We start from the raw sequence: 20,560 nt of genomic DNA, 5'->3' as shown, positions 1-20,560 counted from the left end.
CGGTGTTTTTGATTCTGACGCTAATGTATGATGAATCAACGAGTTGGCAGCGTTTCAATCACTTGAGCCGCAGTTTCGTCAGATCGGAAGGATGAATTGGGAATAACAGATAAACCCCATATCACACCTAGGGAACCGACCGACCACCATTCACTACAGCTGACCACCGACCACCATTCTTGGCGTTTACCTTACTCGCCCACTACTTGCTCTCACTCTCTCCGTCTCCCTCCCGCCGAACCGCACCGCATCGCACTCTCTCTCTCGTGCTCGTTCCGTCGCAAACGTGCTCGGCGTGAACGCACGAAGCGTCGCCTCATCGACAGGGTCTTTTTGCTCATGGCTTCAGTCTCTGACTAGCACGCTTGGGGAACACACAGTGAGCGGAGCGTCCGCAGTCGCAGTAGCACTCGAAGTCCGCTTATCCGCATCCGCAGCGTTTTCGAATTTTTCAGACCTACCATTCGATCCGATCCGATCCATCTGGCACATCCTAACCATCTCTAATCGTAACCCCATCATCGTGATCGCGTCCGTAATCGCTCCGTTTTAACGTACTCGATGTTCCGGTTTTGTGTGCAATCGTTTTCAAAGGAGATCGAAACAATAATCTCGGCGGATAGGAAATTTGAAACACGAATGTTCGTTTCGCAATCCAAGAGAGTCGTTACAATTTGAAAAGCCCGCAATAAAAAAAAAAAATCGTTTAGATGCGAGCAATTCGAAGATCGGAAAATATATAAAAAAATAAATATATATATATGATTTGTGCTGTGTTTGAAAAAGGAATATAAGAAAAAAATTATGAAAATGTTGAATTGTTGTTGCCGTAAGTTTTAAAGTGTGCAAAGTGCAACTCTCTGAAAATCAACGAAGAATACAACGCGTCCAAAAAAAGAATCGTAAAACTGAAAAAAAAGCAAACAAACATAAAACCTAGGTGCGTAATTTTCTGTTTCAACGCTGTTACATAAGTTCTTTTTTTTAATAAGTTTGTTGTTCCTCCAAGTATTTGTTCGAATGTTGCAAAATATTTCATTGGATTTCGGTCTTTGGAGCTTAGCAAAAGCAAGCCTAAAATTATTGAAAGTTTCAAGTTTGCCGAACGGAAAAAATATATGTTTTTCTGTATTATTAGATTTGATGTTTTGAAATACTAAAATTTATAAAGAGTTTCAGTGTTCTTTGGTCGCGCAATGTTGGGCATTTAAATAAAATATTTTGAATACGTTGAAATGTGGCAATTTGTTTGGTAACTTTCAAAATAAATTTAAAACATTTTCCACTTGGCAGCGGGCCGAGTAATAAGTGTATTTAAATGACCCACGAGGGAAAGTAATTAAATAGCAATATGTATAAAAACGAAATAAATTGATTTCAACAAACAAATAGCAAGCTAAAGCAAATGGGCAAAAACTTAATTTATATTAGTGGCATGCTAATTGAAATAATTTAGTTCATATTTGATTTGATTGATCAATACCTGTGCAGAATGATATTCACTTAAAACGTAATCTGATTGCATTTAGGTATAAGCGAATTAAATTTGATTTGCAGCCTAGTTTTTCCAAGTACTTTTCCGCGTTTATCTGCCCCAAATAAACAATTGGTAAAGCAAACAAAATGTAGCAAAATGTTTTTTTTTGCCAACCGGTGAAAGCAAACGACCTTAGGAGAACCCACTCTATGAAAGCGAAATTCATATAAATTTAAGCACACGATCTTTGGGATTATTTATAGTTTTTTTTTTTGCAAAACGCATATACATTTGCGAATCTTTATCGCCGTCTTGAAATGTATCTGTATCTGCGTATATGCGAATTGTGCGTATCTCTATTTGCAAACGCACGCAGGCGCTTTTAATCTCATTTCGCTAACTTTTTCGCAATAAACTTTTTTTCTGCTCACTCTGCGCGTGCACTTTTTGTCCTATAAATTGGCGGCGCTGACTATTATCTAACATTTGTGCGCTATTATCTAAGCTGGCTTGTTGTTCTTGTTCTTCCTGCGGATGATTTGCGCTGCGTATCTGTATCTGTATTTTGTATCTGTGTGCGAATTTGCGTTATTGCCGCACGCTAGTATGCGTCGGGTTCAACAACTGCTAATCACATGCCGGATCACAGTTTGGACAGCCGAGCGACAGACAAAGTGCGAAATATGGGGATCGCGATAAAGAATAAACTGAATGAATTTCGGCTGTGTGGACTAGCGGGTGATATCCTTCAAAATTAATGGCAGCGAAGAGTGCTTAACTCAAATCAGGGTCATTATTTGTAGAAGCTATTAACTATTTGGTATTTTCAGATTTTTTCTGGTCATTTTTCAAACTTATCTGGGGTCTAGGGAAAATATTAAAATTTTGGTTTATTACCTTTTACTTTCCTTTCATAACTTTTTTATTGGTTTACAATTGTTCCAGCAATAAGGGCTATTAGTTAGTATTATAATCAAGTTAATCTTTTTTGCTAACTTACATAAGCCATAATAAATCTTATCTTCTAATTCTAATTGTATAACTTATTAATAACCAAAAATAAGCGATAAAGATTCATACATTAATTATACATAATTGAATTGTGCCTCTTCAAATGCCGATCAAATTTTATTTCCTTTGCCGTTAAAGTTCTCACGTCACAATTTCATCAACTAAAAAATGAATATCCCCCAAGGGCAAAGAAAATAATTGGCTAATTGTTTAGTACCGCTTACGAAACGGTTTCTGGCTACGTCAACGATTGAATAATTGAAAAGACCACCGTAAATTTAGACATTAAGACATCAGTTTATGCAGAAAAACCAATTGAAGTGATTAAATTGCATGGGCAGTCCCGAATTAATTGAAAAGTAAATTTATATTTTGGTAGTAAAAGAGTTGCGCGTGGAATTTATATTTCCCCGGAGACTGTCGTGCATGCCTTCGGACTTCAGATGTCATAAAGCCAGCCAATTATCAGGTTTAGTTCTGAAACGCACGAGTTGGGTAACTTTTCGCTTGGGCCTGTGACACATTTACAAATTGTGCCTGATTGATGGGGCAGCAAGCCCAGTGGAGCCAAAGTTTGAAATACAACGATCATAATTCGTAGATAGATAAAGCTTATCGCATGCAAAAGAAAAAAGTTTTATGGCCGTGCGTAAATAGTTTTGCGGTTTGTTTTTCTTTTTGCCCAAAAGTGGCGCATAACACTCGGAATATAAAGTCAACCGAAGTCGGCGAAAGAAGGCGGAAAATGCGGGAAACTCAGTAAAAATGTAGCGTTTGTTTTAATTAAGCGTGAACACTAGACCACATAATGTGCGGCATACATTTAGAGACGCACACACACGATCGCACATGGCAACAGCTTTAGGTACACCGCTCAGTTAAAAAGCGAGCAACAAAAAGGCAAAATGAAAACGAGAAAATCGTCGCGTATTTTACTCAGGTTGTTGTTATTCTTGTTGTTTCTCTTTTTTTTTTGACGGTTTTCCTTCTTTTTTTACACATATATATATATTTTTTTTTTGGTTGTTTGACGCATTTTAAAAATATCCTAGACGCAATTGTTGTTTTGTTGGCTGTCTGTTTGTCACATTACTAATACGTCGCGTTGTCTTTGATTTCGTCGTTTTCGGTTGGTTTTATTTTAAAACGACGGTTTTCCTTTTAATTTTCGCACGTAAAGTGCGTGACTTTTAATTAGACTACAATAAATGTGCGAAATTGTGTGGGAGATGAGTCTGCCAGTGGGCAGTGTGTTGGTGAAGGCAAGAGATACATTTTAGGTGAGATACATGGTGAAGGTGACAGAAACCGACTTAAAGTCCTAGGGTACTTCCTGTTTTCAGAAAGAATATTTATAAACTAATATTTAAGCAAATAATTTTAACAAATGAAAAATGATTTGTTAACAAGTTTTTCATTTTGAACTTTTTAGGGAACTAATTATTATATGTAGACTATCTCTAGAAGTAACTTTCTCATTTTATTTTCCTTTCTATATGGTGTCAATATATCTGGCGACCGATATTTGCTTTGTTGTTAGCATCGCCGCATGTGATTGAATCGAATTGCTGTGCGTCGTGTGTGCGTGTATCTGTGATTGTGCCCTCGCCTGTCTCGTGCACTAAATATTTAAAATAGCTGCATCTTGAGAGGATTTTTCCCGCTGCCGCTGAGACTGCGGCAACCCAATTGCTTCCGGTTCAAATCGATTACACAAAAGCGCTGCCTTTGAGCGCTCAGGTTTTTCACCGTACTTTTCTTTTCTACTTTTCCCTGGCGGCAGTGCTTTCCCCGCGGATTGTTGGCAAGTATCTAACAGTGATGCCTTCAAGTATCTTATGCCCGTTTCCATACGAATGAAGTGCACATCGATTAGTGCATTTGGCTGGCTGCCTGAGTTATGTTTCGGTATCTTTTTCATTTCCCCCGTTCGACGCTTTTCTTGTTTTTCCAAAGAAAACTAATTGTTTTGTAAACACGGGAGTTGGATCGTTGGGCGGGGGTATGGGATCCCAAGAGAACCAGATCAGCGACAATAATCTTCATCGAAATGCATCGCCTTGTTTGCATTCTGATGGATACCATCTATAAGGCAGTTGTCAGGGAATGCCATCGCACATCAATCTTTCGCTAAACATTCCATAATACAAACTAATGCACGAATGTACATACGTATGGAAACAAGTACTATATGTATATTTATTCTCGTTCAATCTTGTGACAAGTGTCAACACGACAATGAACGTCAGACACTTAACGGGGAAAATAAATACAAATTTATCTTCTCTTGAACTAGAATTTCATTGTTAGGCCCATATATCTTTGCACATTTGTTAAATTCTTTTCGCTTTCAACGTGGCATTGAAATACTTTTTTTAATAGTAGGCAAAATAATTAACTTAATGTGTTGCAGTGCACAACATTGTTTTGTCTACTTGTGGGCCTAATTTATTTTATTGCCCAAACTAAAGTTGGGCAAAAAACATAACCACAAGCCATGAATAAATTGCACATGTAAGTGAAGAGTCTGGGAATTTGTGGTTTTGGCACTGTTTTTTACTGCCAACCGCAAGAAGAATGAGATACGACATTTACTAAAGAGTTTTCTGGGTAATGGATTCGCGCAATAAATATCAGGAATTAGCTTTGCTTCTGAAAACAAACAAATAAATCTGAAGGGGACACAAATAAAAATAAATATATATAAATTGCCAAAATACGAATAAATATAATTAAAAACAGGAAACCTTCACTTCTAAATGCTGCAACCGGTTATCGTATTCAATAAACATAAAACATAAACTTTATGCTAATTTCATCTCGTATTTATTTTATTAGCCTATTTCAATTAATATTCACCTGTTATTATAAATAATTTAAAATTTTTCTGACCAGCCAAACTGCGTGAATCATTTGCATATTAGCCAAAACCATAACATGGTCTAAAAAAATTTACATATGTCCGAAATTGTAGCTTGTAATAAATGTCCAAAGAGCGTTTCTCGCCTTTGTCTTTATATTAGGGTAGCCAAGCGTCTGACATGAACTAATTAAGTTGCGCAGCTCGGCTTAGATTTATTGCCATCCAGGCGATCCGCCAGATACATGCGATCCGCCGGATACTTTCCAAATGCCACAAAGCACATCTGTCAGCGCCGCCATTAAAACAGCGGCTATTGCAAATGTCAAACGCATTTCAAACGCATAAACTTAATGTTTTTCGATAAGGGGCAGTAAGCCAAAAAACAAAACTTTTTAAATTTGCTAATCAGTTTGTGGAGCGACTGCCATTTCAGATCGATGACTAGGCTCGGCTCCGATTTCAGTGGCTGCCCAAAAACCATGATATGGAAACCCGCAGTTGGAGACACTAATTTAAATATTTTACTGGGCCTTTTGCTCTTCGTCTTTGGTGACTTGTTGTCAAGCTGCAGAGACTATATCTCTTATTCATCAGGCCAGATGCTATTCGCATGGACAATGGGATGGTTTAAAAAAAATGTTTTTGAGACTTCTTGCAATATTCATTTATAACGCATACTTATTGAAATATCGGTAATAATTTAGCTTAACAATAATTTTTTAAAAACACATTAGCTTTTTGTGTCCATTTTTTGTTCGCAAATACCTTTATAACTCCCATTGTGCGCATTTAAGATGATTTTATTATAAAATTAATTCATTCGCTGACCAAAGACGCCGCCACACGACTCTGCTCATTCGTTGTCATACACAGTTTCTTTGAGTTTTTTGACTTTGGTTTTTTGGTGTGGCCATTACTTTGATTAGGCGACTGCCACCGAAGATTGCCACTTTAATTTGGGTTAAGCGAAATTTAAGTTGTATAACTGACTAGGATCTACTCGTATGACAACTCGAGTTCTTTGCACTTTATGATATGATATGGGGGTGTTCATTGATCGTTGGACTTTCGCTTTCGTTTAGAGCTCAGTAGTTTGCAGAACAATTTCGACTTTGATTTGATATTGCTTTCGATTATATATGTATATATAGCCTTTTGGGGAGTTAAGCGCACCGGGCAGAAACCACAAAAGATTTCATTATTTTTTTATGCCCCTCATAATTTGTTGAATAAGTTGTGGAGGCTTATAAATGACAGATGAGCCGATGGCCTGAGGTCGTAAAAACAGATACTTTTATAATTTTGGCCCTACGAATCATAGGTGTTATTTGTATACTCCATCTACATATTTGGTATTTATTTTTCCCTCGCTATTTTTATAACTTTCGGCATGTGTCAAGACACGCTTCCCTTTTTGGGGGGGTTTTTATCTTTTTTGTCTTGCCGGTGATTTTGTGGTCTTTGAGGCTGGAACTTTTGTTGCCCTTACAGAATTCCTCATAAATTCTACTTCTGAAAAAAAAAAAAACATAAACAATACCTTGAGACCGAATCTGCGGCTGGCTTGGCACACATTTCGCCTGTTGTGGCACATATACTTTTAATGCATCGTCGTATTTGGGTGAAAGGCATTAAACCGGCGATGGCAAAGGTTTAAATTCATTTCTTTATCTGCTGAAGGATGATGAAAACCTGAAGAATTTTGCTTATTTTTATATTACACATATAATATTGGGTTTCTCTGATTCATCGGATTGCGTTGACCTCTTGTTTTTATAACTTTATAGCTCAGCTGGCATGCAAATGTCGGACTTTACGATCTGGAGGGCTTCATAACTGTTTGGAATGGTTTAGGTTTTTGAAAGCGAATATATCAAAACTCATCTCAAAGTCAACGCATTGCATAACATTGCTGGCAGTTTGGACAGAAGGACGCAAAAGCAATTAACATGTTGATGGGACAGAATTTTGTGTTGCCTCTGGTGTTGTCGCCAATTGGATTTGTTTCTGCTCTTCCTGCTGTTTTTGTTGTTTATGGTAATTAAAACGGGGTGCACTTAAATGTTGCATAAAAAATGCCGCTGCGTAGGCTTGCCTAGCTGAACACGTGCCAAAAAGACAGAAGTCGAGTGGAAGTGCAGCGGCAACGTCACTCAGCCGCCCCGTCGCCCTGCGAGTATCTCATAGATACGTAGATGCACAGATACACAGATACTATTTGCCGGCGAAGTTAGTGCGTGATTATTTTCAAATTCGACACAGTTTTCTGAGCGAATTGTTTTTGTTGGCCATTTTATTTTTAAACAATTTGCCTGTCCGCCACTCTTGAAGGGGCTTTCCCTCTCACTCTCTCTCTTCGTTTGGGAAAGTCATTTTCGATGTTTTCACCGAGTTTTTCCTTTGCGTAACTGCTCCCTTTGGGCAGTTTTTATGTAACCTCTTGCCGATCACTTGTCGCCCATATTGATACAATTGTATCTTTGGCCCGTTGATAGACCGTTGGCTAAAATTAAACTGTGCCACTTTGTCGTTGTTCCTTTTATATAGGCGAACGCTAATTAAAATGTCAAAAATTGCGCTAAAAGCGCTTAGCTGAAGAATTTATGTACAATTTGGCTTAATCCGAATTTGTGTTGCAAATGCTTGCTGTGGAATTTTCAAAGCCAATTTCCGAAGGCCATAAATTTAAGGCTAAGCTAGTGAGTGTCACGTGTTGAGATATTTTACGGTGAAGATAATCTATTAGTTAATGACTTATATTCTGTCAATCATATTCATAATGTTCCTCGAAAACTCTTTTCATTGCAGCTCGTCAACTATGTTAGCCAACCGAAATTTGGCCGCATAAACAAGCTGAAATTGCTTCATTCCTCGCTCCCTAACCAAACCGCGGGAATTTCTGACATGACAAGAAAGTCATTGGCGTTGATAAGATGCATTATCAGCGGGGAAGACGAAGATGAAGATCCGCAACAGCAACAGCAGCAATTGAAAAGTGTTGAACAAGTCTACGATATGATAACCTAATTTCCTCCCAGGAAAGAGGCGAAACGATTTTAACGAAAATATAAACGGGCTCAGAGAGAGAGAAATACTTGCAAAGCGAAGCAAAGTCAGTGAAAAGAAAAAAAAAAACGTAATCGAAACGAAAGTAAAAAGAGATATCTGAAAACGGGGCGTACATATGTTCCAACGACACCCGAGGGCGTGGCGCACGCCCAATAAACTGGCAAACAATCTATAAACAACTGCGAGACTACACAGCGATTTATACAAAAATTATAAACATTCGGACTCAGATTCCGAACCGGGCGGAAAACAACGGCTCGAGAAACCCCTGTGAACCAAAGTGGTGATCTTTGATGCGAAGAAACCTGCGCTTAGACTGGAGGGCCCTGGCGCTGCTGGGCGCCCTCCTCTCGTTCATCATCGCCTGGCGGGGCCTTGTATCTGCGATGCCCCTCATGGCCATGGACAACAACTTGACAGACTCATCCGGATCCACAAACACATCCACATCCTCCACATCAAAATACAACAGCACGAACAATAGTAATCTGTTTAGTAATAGTTATCTACAAAGTGATCATAGTCGTAGTAGTTTAGTGCCGAGCGCAGTGAGTGAACGTAGTGTAAATCAACCCACAAATCAAAGTATTAATGCTGAATTTAATCAGAGCTTAAGCACGCATCCAACTGCCATAACAAGCACACCACAAACCCAAACTCAAACCCAAATCCAATCCCAATACCCATCGCAGGCGGAGGATTCCGATCAGCTGGAGGAGCCGCTGGGATTCGTCATCTCAGCGATGCCGAACGAGCATCTGGCGGTCCTGTCGCGTACCGAACGCAGCATTCGTCACCAGAATCAGCAGCAGCAGAAGAAGCATCACCATCATCACCAACAACAGCAACAGCAACAGCATCAGCAGCAGCAACCAATGTCGCCCGCTGACAATAATTTCATTGGTTCGAAATCGAAAAGACTGAGCAACCCTAGAAGTAGTCTTAACATAAATAGCAGTAGCAGTAACACGCCCATCAGCAATCTGGACCGTAACGAACGATCCACGGTGCCACAGTCCCATTTGGCCTGGACCTCGCGCAAGATCCAGCTGTACATCAAAAATCGCATCCTTCAGATATTGCGGGATGGCGTTGTCAACGGAACCCAGGACGAGAATAGTGAATTCAGTAAGTAGAAAAGCCAATTTATGAAGAACTTCAATAATTACTTGGATTATGAACTCGTTAGGGGACGAATTCTTTAATTAAGTACATCTGCTTTTAATAAAACATACGATTATGAAGAACAATATACTTTACACTTCAAAACAGTACTCATATGAACTCTAGGTAGCTAACAAAATTTGGTCTCGTAAAATGGGAGGTGCTAACCAATAGAATAGTTTTTATCTTCTCCAGATTTTGTTGTTAAAGTTCTATTATTTGATGAACTTCAAAGTGGACGCCAGCCCTCCCCATTACTCATCTTGTATTTCGGTTTGAATATGTTTTATGTTCAATTTCTTTGGGGGTTCTTTGTTTGGTTTTTTTGTTTCGAACTTCGAACCACCCATTCCACTTGGACTGCATGAACAACCAAATAAACTAATGCCAATGGCCATATGAAATATTTAGAATATCAGAAATAATACAAGCCCGCACTCCTCAGCCGATGTGGATGTATGTGTAAACACATCCGATCGTAGTCGATGTGCCCCACCCACATATGTCGAGCGCCCACAAGTTGAAAGTTCTCATAAAAGCTGCGTAACACACGCACTGAGATCCGCCAAAGAAATCGTATTTTCCGCGCCTCTCGTCTGTTTATGTTGAGCGTCATTAAGTTAGACACTTGATTTGGCAATGCCTGTGGCCCCCGGCTCTGTATTATTTGGCATATAAATTCTTTAGTGGGCTAAGGGCATAAATCTTGCCTTAATTAACCGCTCGCCCTGATTAGTCGGGCTCCCTGTGGGAAGTGAGTCAGTTTCAGTCTGATGAAGATGATCATGAGATCAGCCCCTCCGGTACGCAGCATTTGCATAACTTTTGGTCCGTCAGTCGAATTAATTTACAACTTCATTTTCATTGACTTCCCTACAGTTGGCCAGCAATTTGCGGCACTGATAAACTAACCGAAAAACTTGTTGTACAACCCGATTCCGGTTTTCCGCTTATCGGGGCGAACGTATCATCGCCATTGTGGAACATCATCGTGAGCTTCCAAGATGCCACATAGATAGCGGGTATTTTGTTTCGCCGGGGTACAAATTTTTTTTAATTCACCACCGCTGTTGTACTTTACATATCTGGCGGTACCTGCCTCAGGTGTTAATTTGATTTTGAACTCGATCAGGCGGCGATAATGCGAGTGGAGTGCGATAAGATTGAAATGGTCGTGCTTGGGAGCTTTTCAGAGATTGTGGGAGTTGGGAATGATTTTTATGGTCAAGCAGCATAAGGAAAATGCTGCGAAGTTTCTCCTATAGTCGTTGTGGGTGCTCTCACCCTCGAACGTGGGACTTTCACAAGCCAAATCAGTGGCAACTAACCAAGCAATTTGTGTTTATTAGTGACTGAGTGAGTCTTTTATGGGCTGTAAATTGTACAAAGTGCTCCGAAAATCACGTCTCCGGATATTGGCCTGAACTTCGGCTGGAGTAGTAAATCTTTATCGCCCAGAATAAACTTTTTTCGCACTTGAGATTGCATGATGGTGACACCATGAACATAAAGCAATATGTATCTTTCAAATTACGCTTAATGATAAAATCTTATGTAGACTGAAAAGTATAGGGGAATTAAGTTGCAAGAAGAATAATTTCATAGAAGCTTTTAATATAATATTCGAAAATTAGTATTAATTGCTGGAAAACGTTAAGCCGTCAGGCAGTGGCAACTGCTGCGAATTAAAGCTGTCCAAACAAAATGAAAAGTGCCAAATATTGTGCATTTTCCACTCTGTCAGCTGGCATGGCATCTTCAGCGGCACCTCGCGAGGCTCATCAACCAGTTGACCTCCAAAAGTCGGGTGAAGCTCAACGCCAGTTGCGGTTGCTGTTCACAAATTGCAGCAGCGGATAACGGTGTCCGAGCCTGAACTGAACCCCAACCCGAGTCCGAGTCCAAGTCCAAGTCCGGAGTAAGGTGAAAAAAAAACCTTTGCACGGGGGGCGTGCATACCATATTTTCGAGATGATATATGGAGAGTACTTGGCCCGGCGGCCAGGCGGCAATTATGCGACTGATTTAGTGCGTGGACCGAGGTGTGAAGTTGAGTGAAGCCCAAGTCGTCCCGAGATCCCAGAAGACAAAACTGGAGTCGCTGGATGCTAAAAGCTTCCGACATCATCTCTTTTGATAACTTAATTTACGGCACGTCTTTCGGTTGGTCGCTCTTTTAACCGGTGAAGTTGATGAAGTTGCTCCGACAGTTTGGCCAACATTGCATCGATCCAACTGCAGTTACTTTCACTGTCACTTGCCTCTTGACTCCAGCGTGTTAATTATGTTTATAAATAAAAAATCTTCTATATTATTATTTATGTTTATTTGAATTTTTTTCGTGCTCGCCTTTAGCTCTGTGGGGCGTTCTAGACTTGACATACAAAGTCTTTGTCCCATGTTTAGTGCGTAAAAAAGTCAACAAACGTTGTCTTTGTCGTGCTCTTTTTGTGGGAAAGTGAACTCGTTAAAATTGCTTACCCATCCATAACGAATTTCTCAATTAAAGATCGGTTTCCAACTTCTAAGAGTTTTTTGTATGACCAGCCTAGAATTTTTTATGTAAATTTAGATAATTGCATCAATTTTAATCCCCCGAGATCATGATAAATAGATTCGGCACGGCAATCGGGCATGAAAAGAAAAAAGGAAATTTCAACACAGTTAATTCCTAAGTATACCAAATGGCCGGACTATTATATCACTTTCGGCACATAATACGATAAATTAATTTTACACAAACATTTCGCCCCTGGCTACGTCACGGATCCAAAGCAATCTAGTGAGCGATCTTACTTCAGCTCACTTGGCTAGACGGCGGCCAAAAATTTATTGTTGGAATTTTCAGATTGGACAAAGTAGGAGAGGAAACGGAATGGAAGTGCATATTTTAGGAAAGGCGAACCGAATATTAAATACTCTAAGAAGAACTGAAATGGGGAAATTATTTGGCCTAACACAAAATTAGCAGTCAAGATAAAGTAAATTAATTGAAAGATATGGTTTCGATCAGATTTTATATACAATTTTAAAGACCCATTGAGAAATCTTATTAATTTATAAAGGCACTTAAGCAAATATCGAATGTTTTTAAATAAGCAATATTACACTTTAAATCATAATTAAAAGTCCGAACTTATACCTATCAGCTGCACACAAAACTAATACATATATTTCCCGTGGACTTTTCCATCTGTCGCTTCATGAGAAATATTTGGAGATCCGATTTTCGGTGGATATATCTGCTTGTAAGTGAGTGGGTGGCGGGCAGATGAGGAGACAACACTTGACAAGCTATTGTCAGCGATGTGGCTCATCATCAGTCAGCAGTGGCAGCAGTGGCACCGGTGGTGTTGGTGGTGCTGGTGATGCCGGTAGTGGTGCTGATTTATGCGCCGGGCAGCATGGAGACTTGAAAATACCGCGAAAGTGTTTTGTTTTAGATAAGATTATGTCGCAGAGTTTTCTGGTTAGCCGAAGAGGGACGGCAAATGGGCGAGCGGACGACGCAATATGTCAAATGGATTTGCCAGCGAAAGCGGCGTGGGCTAAACTTTTGAATGGAGGAGCTCTTCCTCTGCAAATGTTTTTCCGGCAGCCGCTCGACTTTTCGGCTATGCTGACTTCTACATATTTTTAGCCAGGTGGCAATGAACTGTTTCGTTTTGGTCTTTGGTCTCCTTCTCCCTCCACGTGGCGGTTACATAAAAAAGGTCTAGGCCAGATAAGTTGGTCAAAAGCAACGACATTACCTCTTCCCCGCCTGCATTGACAATATTGTTAAATTATGCGTAAATTCGTAAGACCGAAAACATTTTGTAAAACGGCCCCCGAAGTCGTCGATGGTTTATGAAGCTGGCCCGCTATATAAATTACAATGATTAATGACATTTTGCACGCAGTTCTCGGCAGCTGTTGCTGCCGTGGTTATTGGCGTTGTTTTACAATCATTTTTACGGTCAATTCATTTTCACCCAGGTCGATTCACATTCAGGTCCAACCAGCAGATATGCCAGCGGTGCCCGGTGGCACAGAAAACCATATTTTTGGCAATGAATTAACATCGAAGGCTGCAAGGGAAAATGGGGCGTATGAGTAATATGATAATATAACTCTCATTTAACATTTAGCCATGGGTCCATTGTAGTTACATTTTTTTAATCAATTTTAATAGTCATCCAGTAGATTGGAAACGTATTTATATGTTTCTTGAACCATTAATAGGCTCTTGAGGAATACTAGTCTGATGTATATTTAAAACTTTGTTTTTAGGTATATTTAATGAATTAGTTTTCTAGACCACATATTCAAATGCATATTCTTTTCTATACATTATATTTGCAAGACTTTCTACAATTTTGCATACAGTCCTATAGTTCTCTGCATTTTTAGTGGAGTTTCCTTGCAATTCGCTCGTTCGCATAGCAGAGCGATAATTTAACCGGATACTTACTCGTCTATATAGACATTTCCATACCGACACGTTCATGGTCATTTGAGTCGTAAATCTGTGGGCTCAGACATGCATTTCGCGGAGTTGGAAAAATTTGGGTTGGCACGAAATCGGATGGGTATCCAAAAAGCGGTCAACTTCACAGAGGCCCATGAACAAGTGGTAAACAGTCAAAACACGGCCACCTACAAGTTGCAATAAAACAGGAAAAATCCAAAGCCGAAACTGGATCAATTTATTAATGCACTTTGCGTTGGCGATGCAAATGCACTTTTTACACGATTTTCCCCTGCAACTCGAGGCCTTTTTATCCAACCGGATTTCGTGCAAATCAAGTGATTAATTTGAACCGAAATTGCTCACCGATAGCGCAGATAATTTGACTCATTGCTCAACACCTAAAGTCGGCGTCAATCGCAATATATATGTATCTCGGGCGAATTCTCCGGGCGCCAAGAAAAGATATTCCCCCCACTACGAAGTTCAACAATCGTAAATATCATATCTGAAAGCTTAAGTACGTTATCTGTACAATTGCTCCATAAATGTTTCGACCTAAGTGTGTCACCTACTCTGCGGCTAAGTAGGTCTCTAGTAGTGCCCCCGGGGATTATAAATTAATTGCACTCTAATTGCCAATTGCCAGTGGTATCGTAAATCTAAAGTCGAGTAAAATAAATGTGAGCGCACCGATAGAAGTTGATAAGAAAGTGTTGGGCATCACGGAGTTCCGAGAATTATTTGAGTAAACTGCAGTTACACCTTCCAAATATCTCACATTCACACACAGCGAAAGATTTCCAAAAGATTTTAGAAATTGTTGTTTACTCAAGTCAAACATTTGGGTTGGAAAAAGCGAAAGTTCTGCCTTTCTTTATGGCCGATGAGTGATAGTGATTGAAAGCGAAATTGACGGATGGGCTTGGGAAATTATAGTTTGATTTCGTGTAATCAAGTGGTAAATCTTCGAAGTAGTGAGTCACTTATTGATCGGTCTTAACTTCCTTGCCCAACAAAATTATTACTGAAAACAATTTGCTAGCGACAATTTGCCGACTTGTAAATGACATATTAATGATCGTTTCACTGCCATCACCAGACCCACAACAACCGCACACGCGCTCAAAATAACAAAATTTCAATTTGCAGGAGGCGTTTGCTCGTTATGAATCCGGTTTAAACGAAAGCCGTCTCTCCTGGGGATCGGATTGGGTTGGATTGGATTGAATTGGATACACCTCCTCCTCAAATATGTTCGCACTTAATAGCTCAAGTTTACAGAGCCAATCGACAAATTGAGGCACTAATATACCCGGCGAAGCAATTTTCGGTGTGCTGTACACATTTTTGCATGCAAAAAGCGTGCAGTAGTCCCCCCTTTTTTCTCCCCATTTCTATTTAATATGCGCGACTATGGACGGCCGTAAAAAATGTGGAAGGCGGTCGGTCTGGAGACCCGCGTGCCTTGGATCCCGCTCCATATTAGCTATTTTAGCTACTGGAAGCGGGTTAAGTGCGTGTGCAATTTGCGTAGATAAAACGCGGCTTCAGACCCGTTGGTGTCTCAAAAGAAAAAGCAACGAAAAAATTCAACTTGAAAATGACTTCCGCTGGAAAAGTGAAAAGCGAATGGGGACTAATGCTGGCCGCGCATCTTGCAGATACATTCTGTGATCAGTGCTCGTGTCTGCATCTTGCAAGTAGGAAGTGAACCCAATTGAGGTGATGACACACACACCGAGTCCCAGTGCGTTCTGATGTTGTGCAGTGTATACAAAAATCTAATGACCATGCTGGGGGTTTCAGGGGCACGGGGATGGGGCTGGTGGCTAGAAGGGGTGGAGTATGTCTGAGAGAAGGTCTGAGCATGCACTCGAAAAAATTGGGGAATGGGTTCATATTACTTCAAACACAACAATGGTTTACTAGGCAGCCAGAGAAATAGTCTAATTTGATAGTTATCGAACATATCTTATAAAGTTTCCTATAATTCAGATATTGTAATCTTGCATCCTTATTCTTCTTTTGTTTTAGCATTGAATGTCATTGAATAGACCTCCGTTTTTTTGTAAGTGTGGGCCAATGACTCGAACCCGTTCGCTGTGTATACACGCATTATTTAAACTAATTGACGCCGGCGGCATGAGTGCAAGGTGTGCGGGTTCCCCTGGCATCTGCCGCCCCAAACGCCCCACCCCGCCCCATGATTTTCCCATTTTCACCCACACCCCTCATTCCGGCCATGTGTGCAAAGGTGCAATTGGAAAAGTGTCAATTGTTTGGGCTGGTCGACGAGGGCAGCCGCGTCATCTCAGTCACTTCGCCGTCCAATTGATGGGCGTCAAAAGTGAACAATGAGTTTCAATTAGTATCTATGACTGCACGCTGGATTATCCAGGGCAATGAGGAAGTTTGTCTGGTTGAATGGGCAGCTGATTGAGCTGCCTGAACTGGCCCCAACTCGAAATTCTCCTGCTCTCCCAGAACGACATTACATTCTGCGCAGAATTCCTGCGGAAAGTGCTTCCGCATAGGTAAAAATTCTTTTGCATTTCATTCGTTTTCGCTCTCACATTGGGGCCCATTCATAGCCGAGTCATTAATTAACCAATTTGATTGCCCCGCTGATCATCATTGGATCGAGCGGCTTTATGAGTCCACTTTCGTGGAAGATCAAACACTTTCCCCAGACAGCAAGAAATCGCTTCCGTAGCAGGTCAATTTTATGAGCGCCACTAAATTGCATTGAGAAGTTTTAAGAGCTGCAATCTGTTTGTTTTCAATGGCATTTTTTTGGCCAATAGAAGAATCGACTGGCCAGCAGCCTCGGTGGCTTCTTAACGAGCTTGCTAATTTGCCAAACAGCCGCCGGAGGACCGATATCTCTCCATGGTATGCCGCTTTATTTACAGCGAGCAAACAGAAGATCTGCGGAGGAGATCACGGATGAGTGGCTTCTTCTTTTGCCGGCTAATTGAAGTGCAGGATGGATGCTTGATTTTATGACCGGATTTAATGGCCAATGCAATTGCAGTTGCATAATGAGGCGGGCTCCAGTGACCCAGTAACTCGAGTCCCCTGACATCGATGGGCTTTCCAAAAAGGGAAAATGAAAATGACCACCCACGTGGGCAGTCTGGGCTCACAGAGGCAGCGACAATAAATTTTAAACGTCCAATTTGCTGGGCCCCCGACAATTGAAAGTGCTCCACTGCCTGGGGGCCCAACAACTTGTTAACTTGTTCAACAGTTTTCTGTTTGCCTTTTTTTTTCTTTCAGTTTTATATTTTCTGGTCTTGTTCTGGCTTTCTTCCTCGCGTCTCGATTACTTCACTTGATTGACCCATTTATAAGCCGCAGTTCGTGCATTTATGAATGATAATTTCGGAGGCTGGCAAAGGCCAGTTCCATTAGCATTCAACAATGTAAGTAATACGCGTAGCTACTGGCCTTTGCTTTGTTTGGCTCCCATCTCGCCCACTGGAATCGTGCCCGTCTAATTGACCATTCCACTAACCGAGTGGTGATATCGCATATCGGCCATAAAAATTGCTCAAACCCGGCCAATAGGCACTGCATTAAATTTATGACCGTCGCCGCGGCCTTTGTTGCATTTTATTTTGACAGATTGTTGACAAATGTCACCGGGGTTCGTATTGTGGGGTGCCATGCTAATTACCTTTGCAACGTCTCCGACAGTCCGTGACAGTCCGCCCGACTACCGCCACCTCACTTCCACTTCCACTCCCACGCGAGCTCGAGACCTCCAGACCAAGAGATCTCTCGGGGTGAGGTCCACAGACAGCGGTGATCTATGGGAAATGTCGCCGCTGGACTCGCGAACTCGAATTGTTGCCGAGTGCCAAATTAGCAGCGCACCCACTTCCAGCCGATTGGATACGGATGGTAATGTATGTTATGTTTGGCCGCCTGGGAATGCGACGACTTTGGTGATCGGTCAATTTGGCCATAAATGTGTTACAGCGGTGAATTAGTTATCTACACTGAGGAAAACCAATTCAGCAAAGTATTTCAACGTTTCAATATTTCACCATCATCATAAATTGCATTCCATATTAAGGTAACGCCATAGGGTTTCAGATTTCCAAATAATCATTGGGTTGACAAGATTTATGGAAATGTTCCCATTTCAAGAATATTAAATACGAGTGCTGTCTGAGAATGTAATATCCAAACGGCGGATTACTTACTGTTAAGTGGCTGCACTGCTGCTCTCCAAATCCGGGGGGAATCCGCTGCACTTAATCATTGGGAAGGAGAACCACCGGGAAACGTCGCTGCTTGACACTAGCACGAGTCACAGCGCCAGCCCGCATTCAAAAAAAATTCCTCCATAATCAGTTCTAAACACTTTCATCTTTACAGAAAGGTATCTGCAGATAGCTGCTGTTGTAGCCGTGGGTGGGCAGCTGCTATGTTGCAACACCGAATTCGATGTACTTACGGCATGATCAATTAAAGTATTAGTGTATTAGCTCTATTTGAGTTCGAGCGCCGTGGGTGTCGATTGAGCCAGTTGATCCGATAATAGACAACTGCATTTTGTTTGCCCTGGTTCTCGGGAGGGGATCCAGGTGCCGAAAGGTGGAGCATCCGTCATGGGGCTGCCTTTTAATTGCATGAAAATTCTCTGGTCGGCTACCGATTAGATACTGATCTGGGGGATTTTGGCCTAACGGAACCTTGATTAGATCCAATTCAATTCGATTCGACTCCGAATCGGATTTCCTCCCCGCCGCCCGCTCTCAATTCATTTTAGATACAATTTTGCTTTGATTGAGATTGAGATTGAGCGAGGTGAGATGCCCCACTACCAGTTTGTCCAGTGAGTGGCGCCCCGTTCAACCTGTTGATTTGCCTATCAGGCCGCCGGCAGGCAGGCTTTCCACACCATTGCCACACAGTTGGCCAAAAGGAAAACTCACTGGGTCTGCCTATCTGCGGCATTACATCAGCGATCCGTCGATATTTACATACGTTCGTATACCGCCGGTCCAGCCTCCAAGCTCAAATCTTTGCCGGCATTTGGCAGATTGATTTGCATCTCGGCGGTCTAATGAAGATAAATGCCCTCGGATTGGCCCGTGATCAATAGCTGGGCGGTCGCTCTCGCTTAATTGATAGCCAAAGTTAAATGCATTAATTCACTGGGATTTACTTTCTTTCATTTAAGAGTCCAGAGTTCAGGGCGTGATTGTCAAACAGTTTACCTTGTCTGCCGCCTGACGTATGCGCATTTATTTGCTATTCGCTTGGGCATTTTACGTCATTTTAATGGCTTTTTAATGCACATCACACAGCAAGTGTGTTTGTAAAATGTAACATTAGTAACATGTAATTAACAACATGTCTAGGAGGGTTTGTGGGGAATATAAATTGATAGCATACCCCACCGGTAGCTTTTAATTAAAGTCAATTCCTTTATATTCTGAAATATCAAAAAACCTACAAAAAATATATATACATACATATATGTATTCCTTCATAAATCACTAAGGCTAATCCATATCCAATTCAATGCCAATTGTTGGAATTCCTCACAAAATAAACACGAGGAACGTTTAAGTTTTCGCACCTGGTAGAGCCATGTGCTCCACATAATCTATGAAATCAGCGGGGAATCTCAGCATACCCGTTACTCCGGCCATTCAACAAAATTTGTTTCCCATGAAAAGTGATTTCGCGTTGACCACAAATCAGGGAAATCGATGGCGATCACATGTGGGCTGGCCCAGCATCATCCAAACCAAATCGATTCCAGGCCAGTTTAAAGATGCTAATAGAAAGAACCCAAAAAAGCGTTACATTTTTCTCAAGGTGTGAAAATCGAAGGCAGCCGCGAGTGCCATTCATTTGAGCACTCTTTCTCGCCAATCGGCGACAAGAAATTGCAATTTAAATGCCATAAATTAAAAGGAAAAGCGAAGATAGAGTCCACAAGCCGCAGTACAGTGCGGTACATAAATAATGCCCTAGGGCAGAGGAATTGACGCGCCGCCTTGCAAGTGAAATGAAAATTGAAATCGTAACGCGGTCGCGAATTGAAGGCGGTTTTTATCGCTGAGCTGGAAATCGAGCCTGGCCTGCAAGTCGCCGACGGGGTGATAAATCTTTCTATTAGCCAAACTGCGGGCACGTAAGGAACAAGAGTATATGCATATACATACATATGTATGTATATATATATATGGGCCCAAAGGCACTGTTGGAGGAAATATCTTTTGGAAGCGCCGCCGACGCGACCGTTGAGGCGATTTTAATCGCGCCGCTGCATAATTTATAAATCCATTTTAATCAGCCAGTGCTCGGCAATTACTTTGTCTGCATTTAAATGGGGATGCGTAGGGGTATGGGTATGGGTGTGAGGATGCACTTGAGGATGCGACTTGAACTTGGCCCAGCGGGGCAGGTGTTCCCGATCCAATGGCATCTGCTACGTGGCCTAGGTGTGTTAATTCCAGCTCTGCGATTGCGTAGTTTGCTCAGTGAGTTGTCTCCAGTT

At 41.3% G+C, this 20,560-nt stretch overlaps 1 protein-coding gene across 3 annotated transcripts in view; it reads left to right on the top strand.

The window, feature by feature from the left end:
• The first annotated feature begins 384 nt into the window (after positions 1-384).
• Positions 385-20,560, top strand: part of bnl (branchless) — a 42,745-nt gene continuing 22,569 nt past the window's right edge. For all 3 annotated transcript variants that reach the window (NM_169874.1, NM_001300482.1, NM_001144611.1), the window contains exons 1-2: positions 385-940; positions 8,160-9,548. In NM_169874.1, the coding sequence (NP_732452.1) occupies positions 8,714-9,548 (835 nt within the window). In that variant the 5' untranslated portion in view covers positions 385-940; positions 8,160-8,713. The remainder of the gene's footprint in view (positions 941-8,159; positions 9,549-20,560) is intronic.

This window comes from Drosophila melanogaster, chromosome 3R (assembly GCF_000001215.4).
Source record: "Drosophila melanogaster chromosome 3R".
NCBI lineage: Eukaryota > Metazoa > Arthropoda > Insecta > Diptera > Drosophilidae > Drosophila > Drosophila melanogaster.
This window is presented reverse-complemented; position numbering and strand designations above follow the sequence as displayed.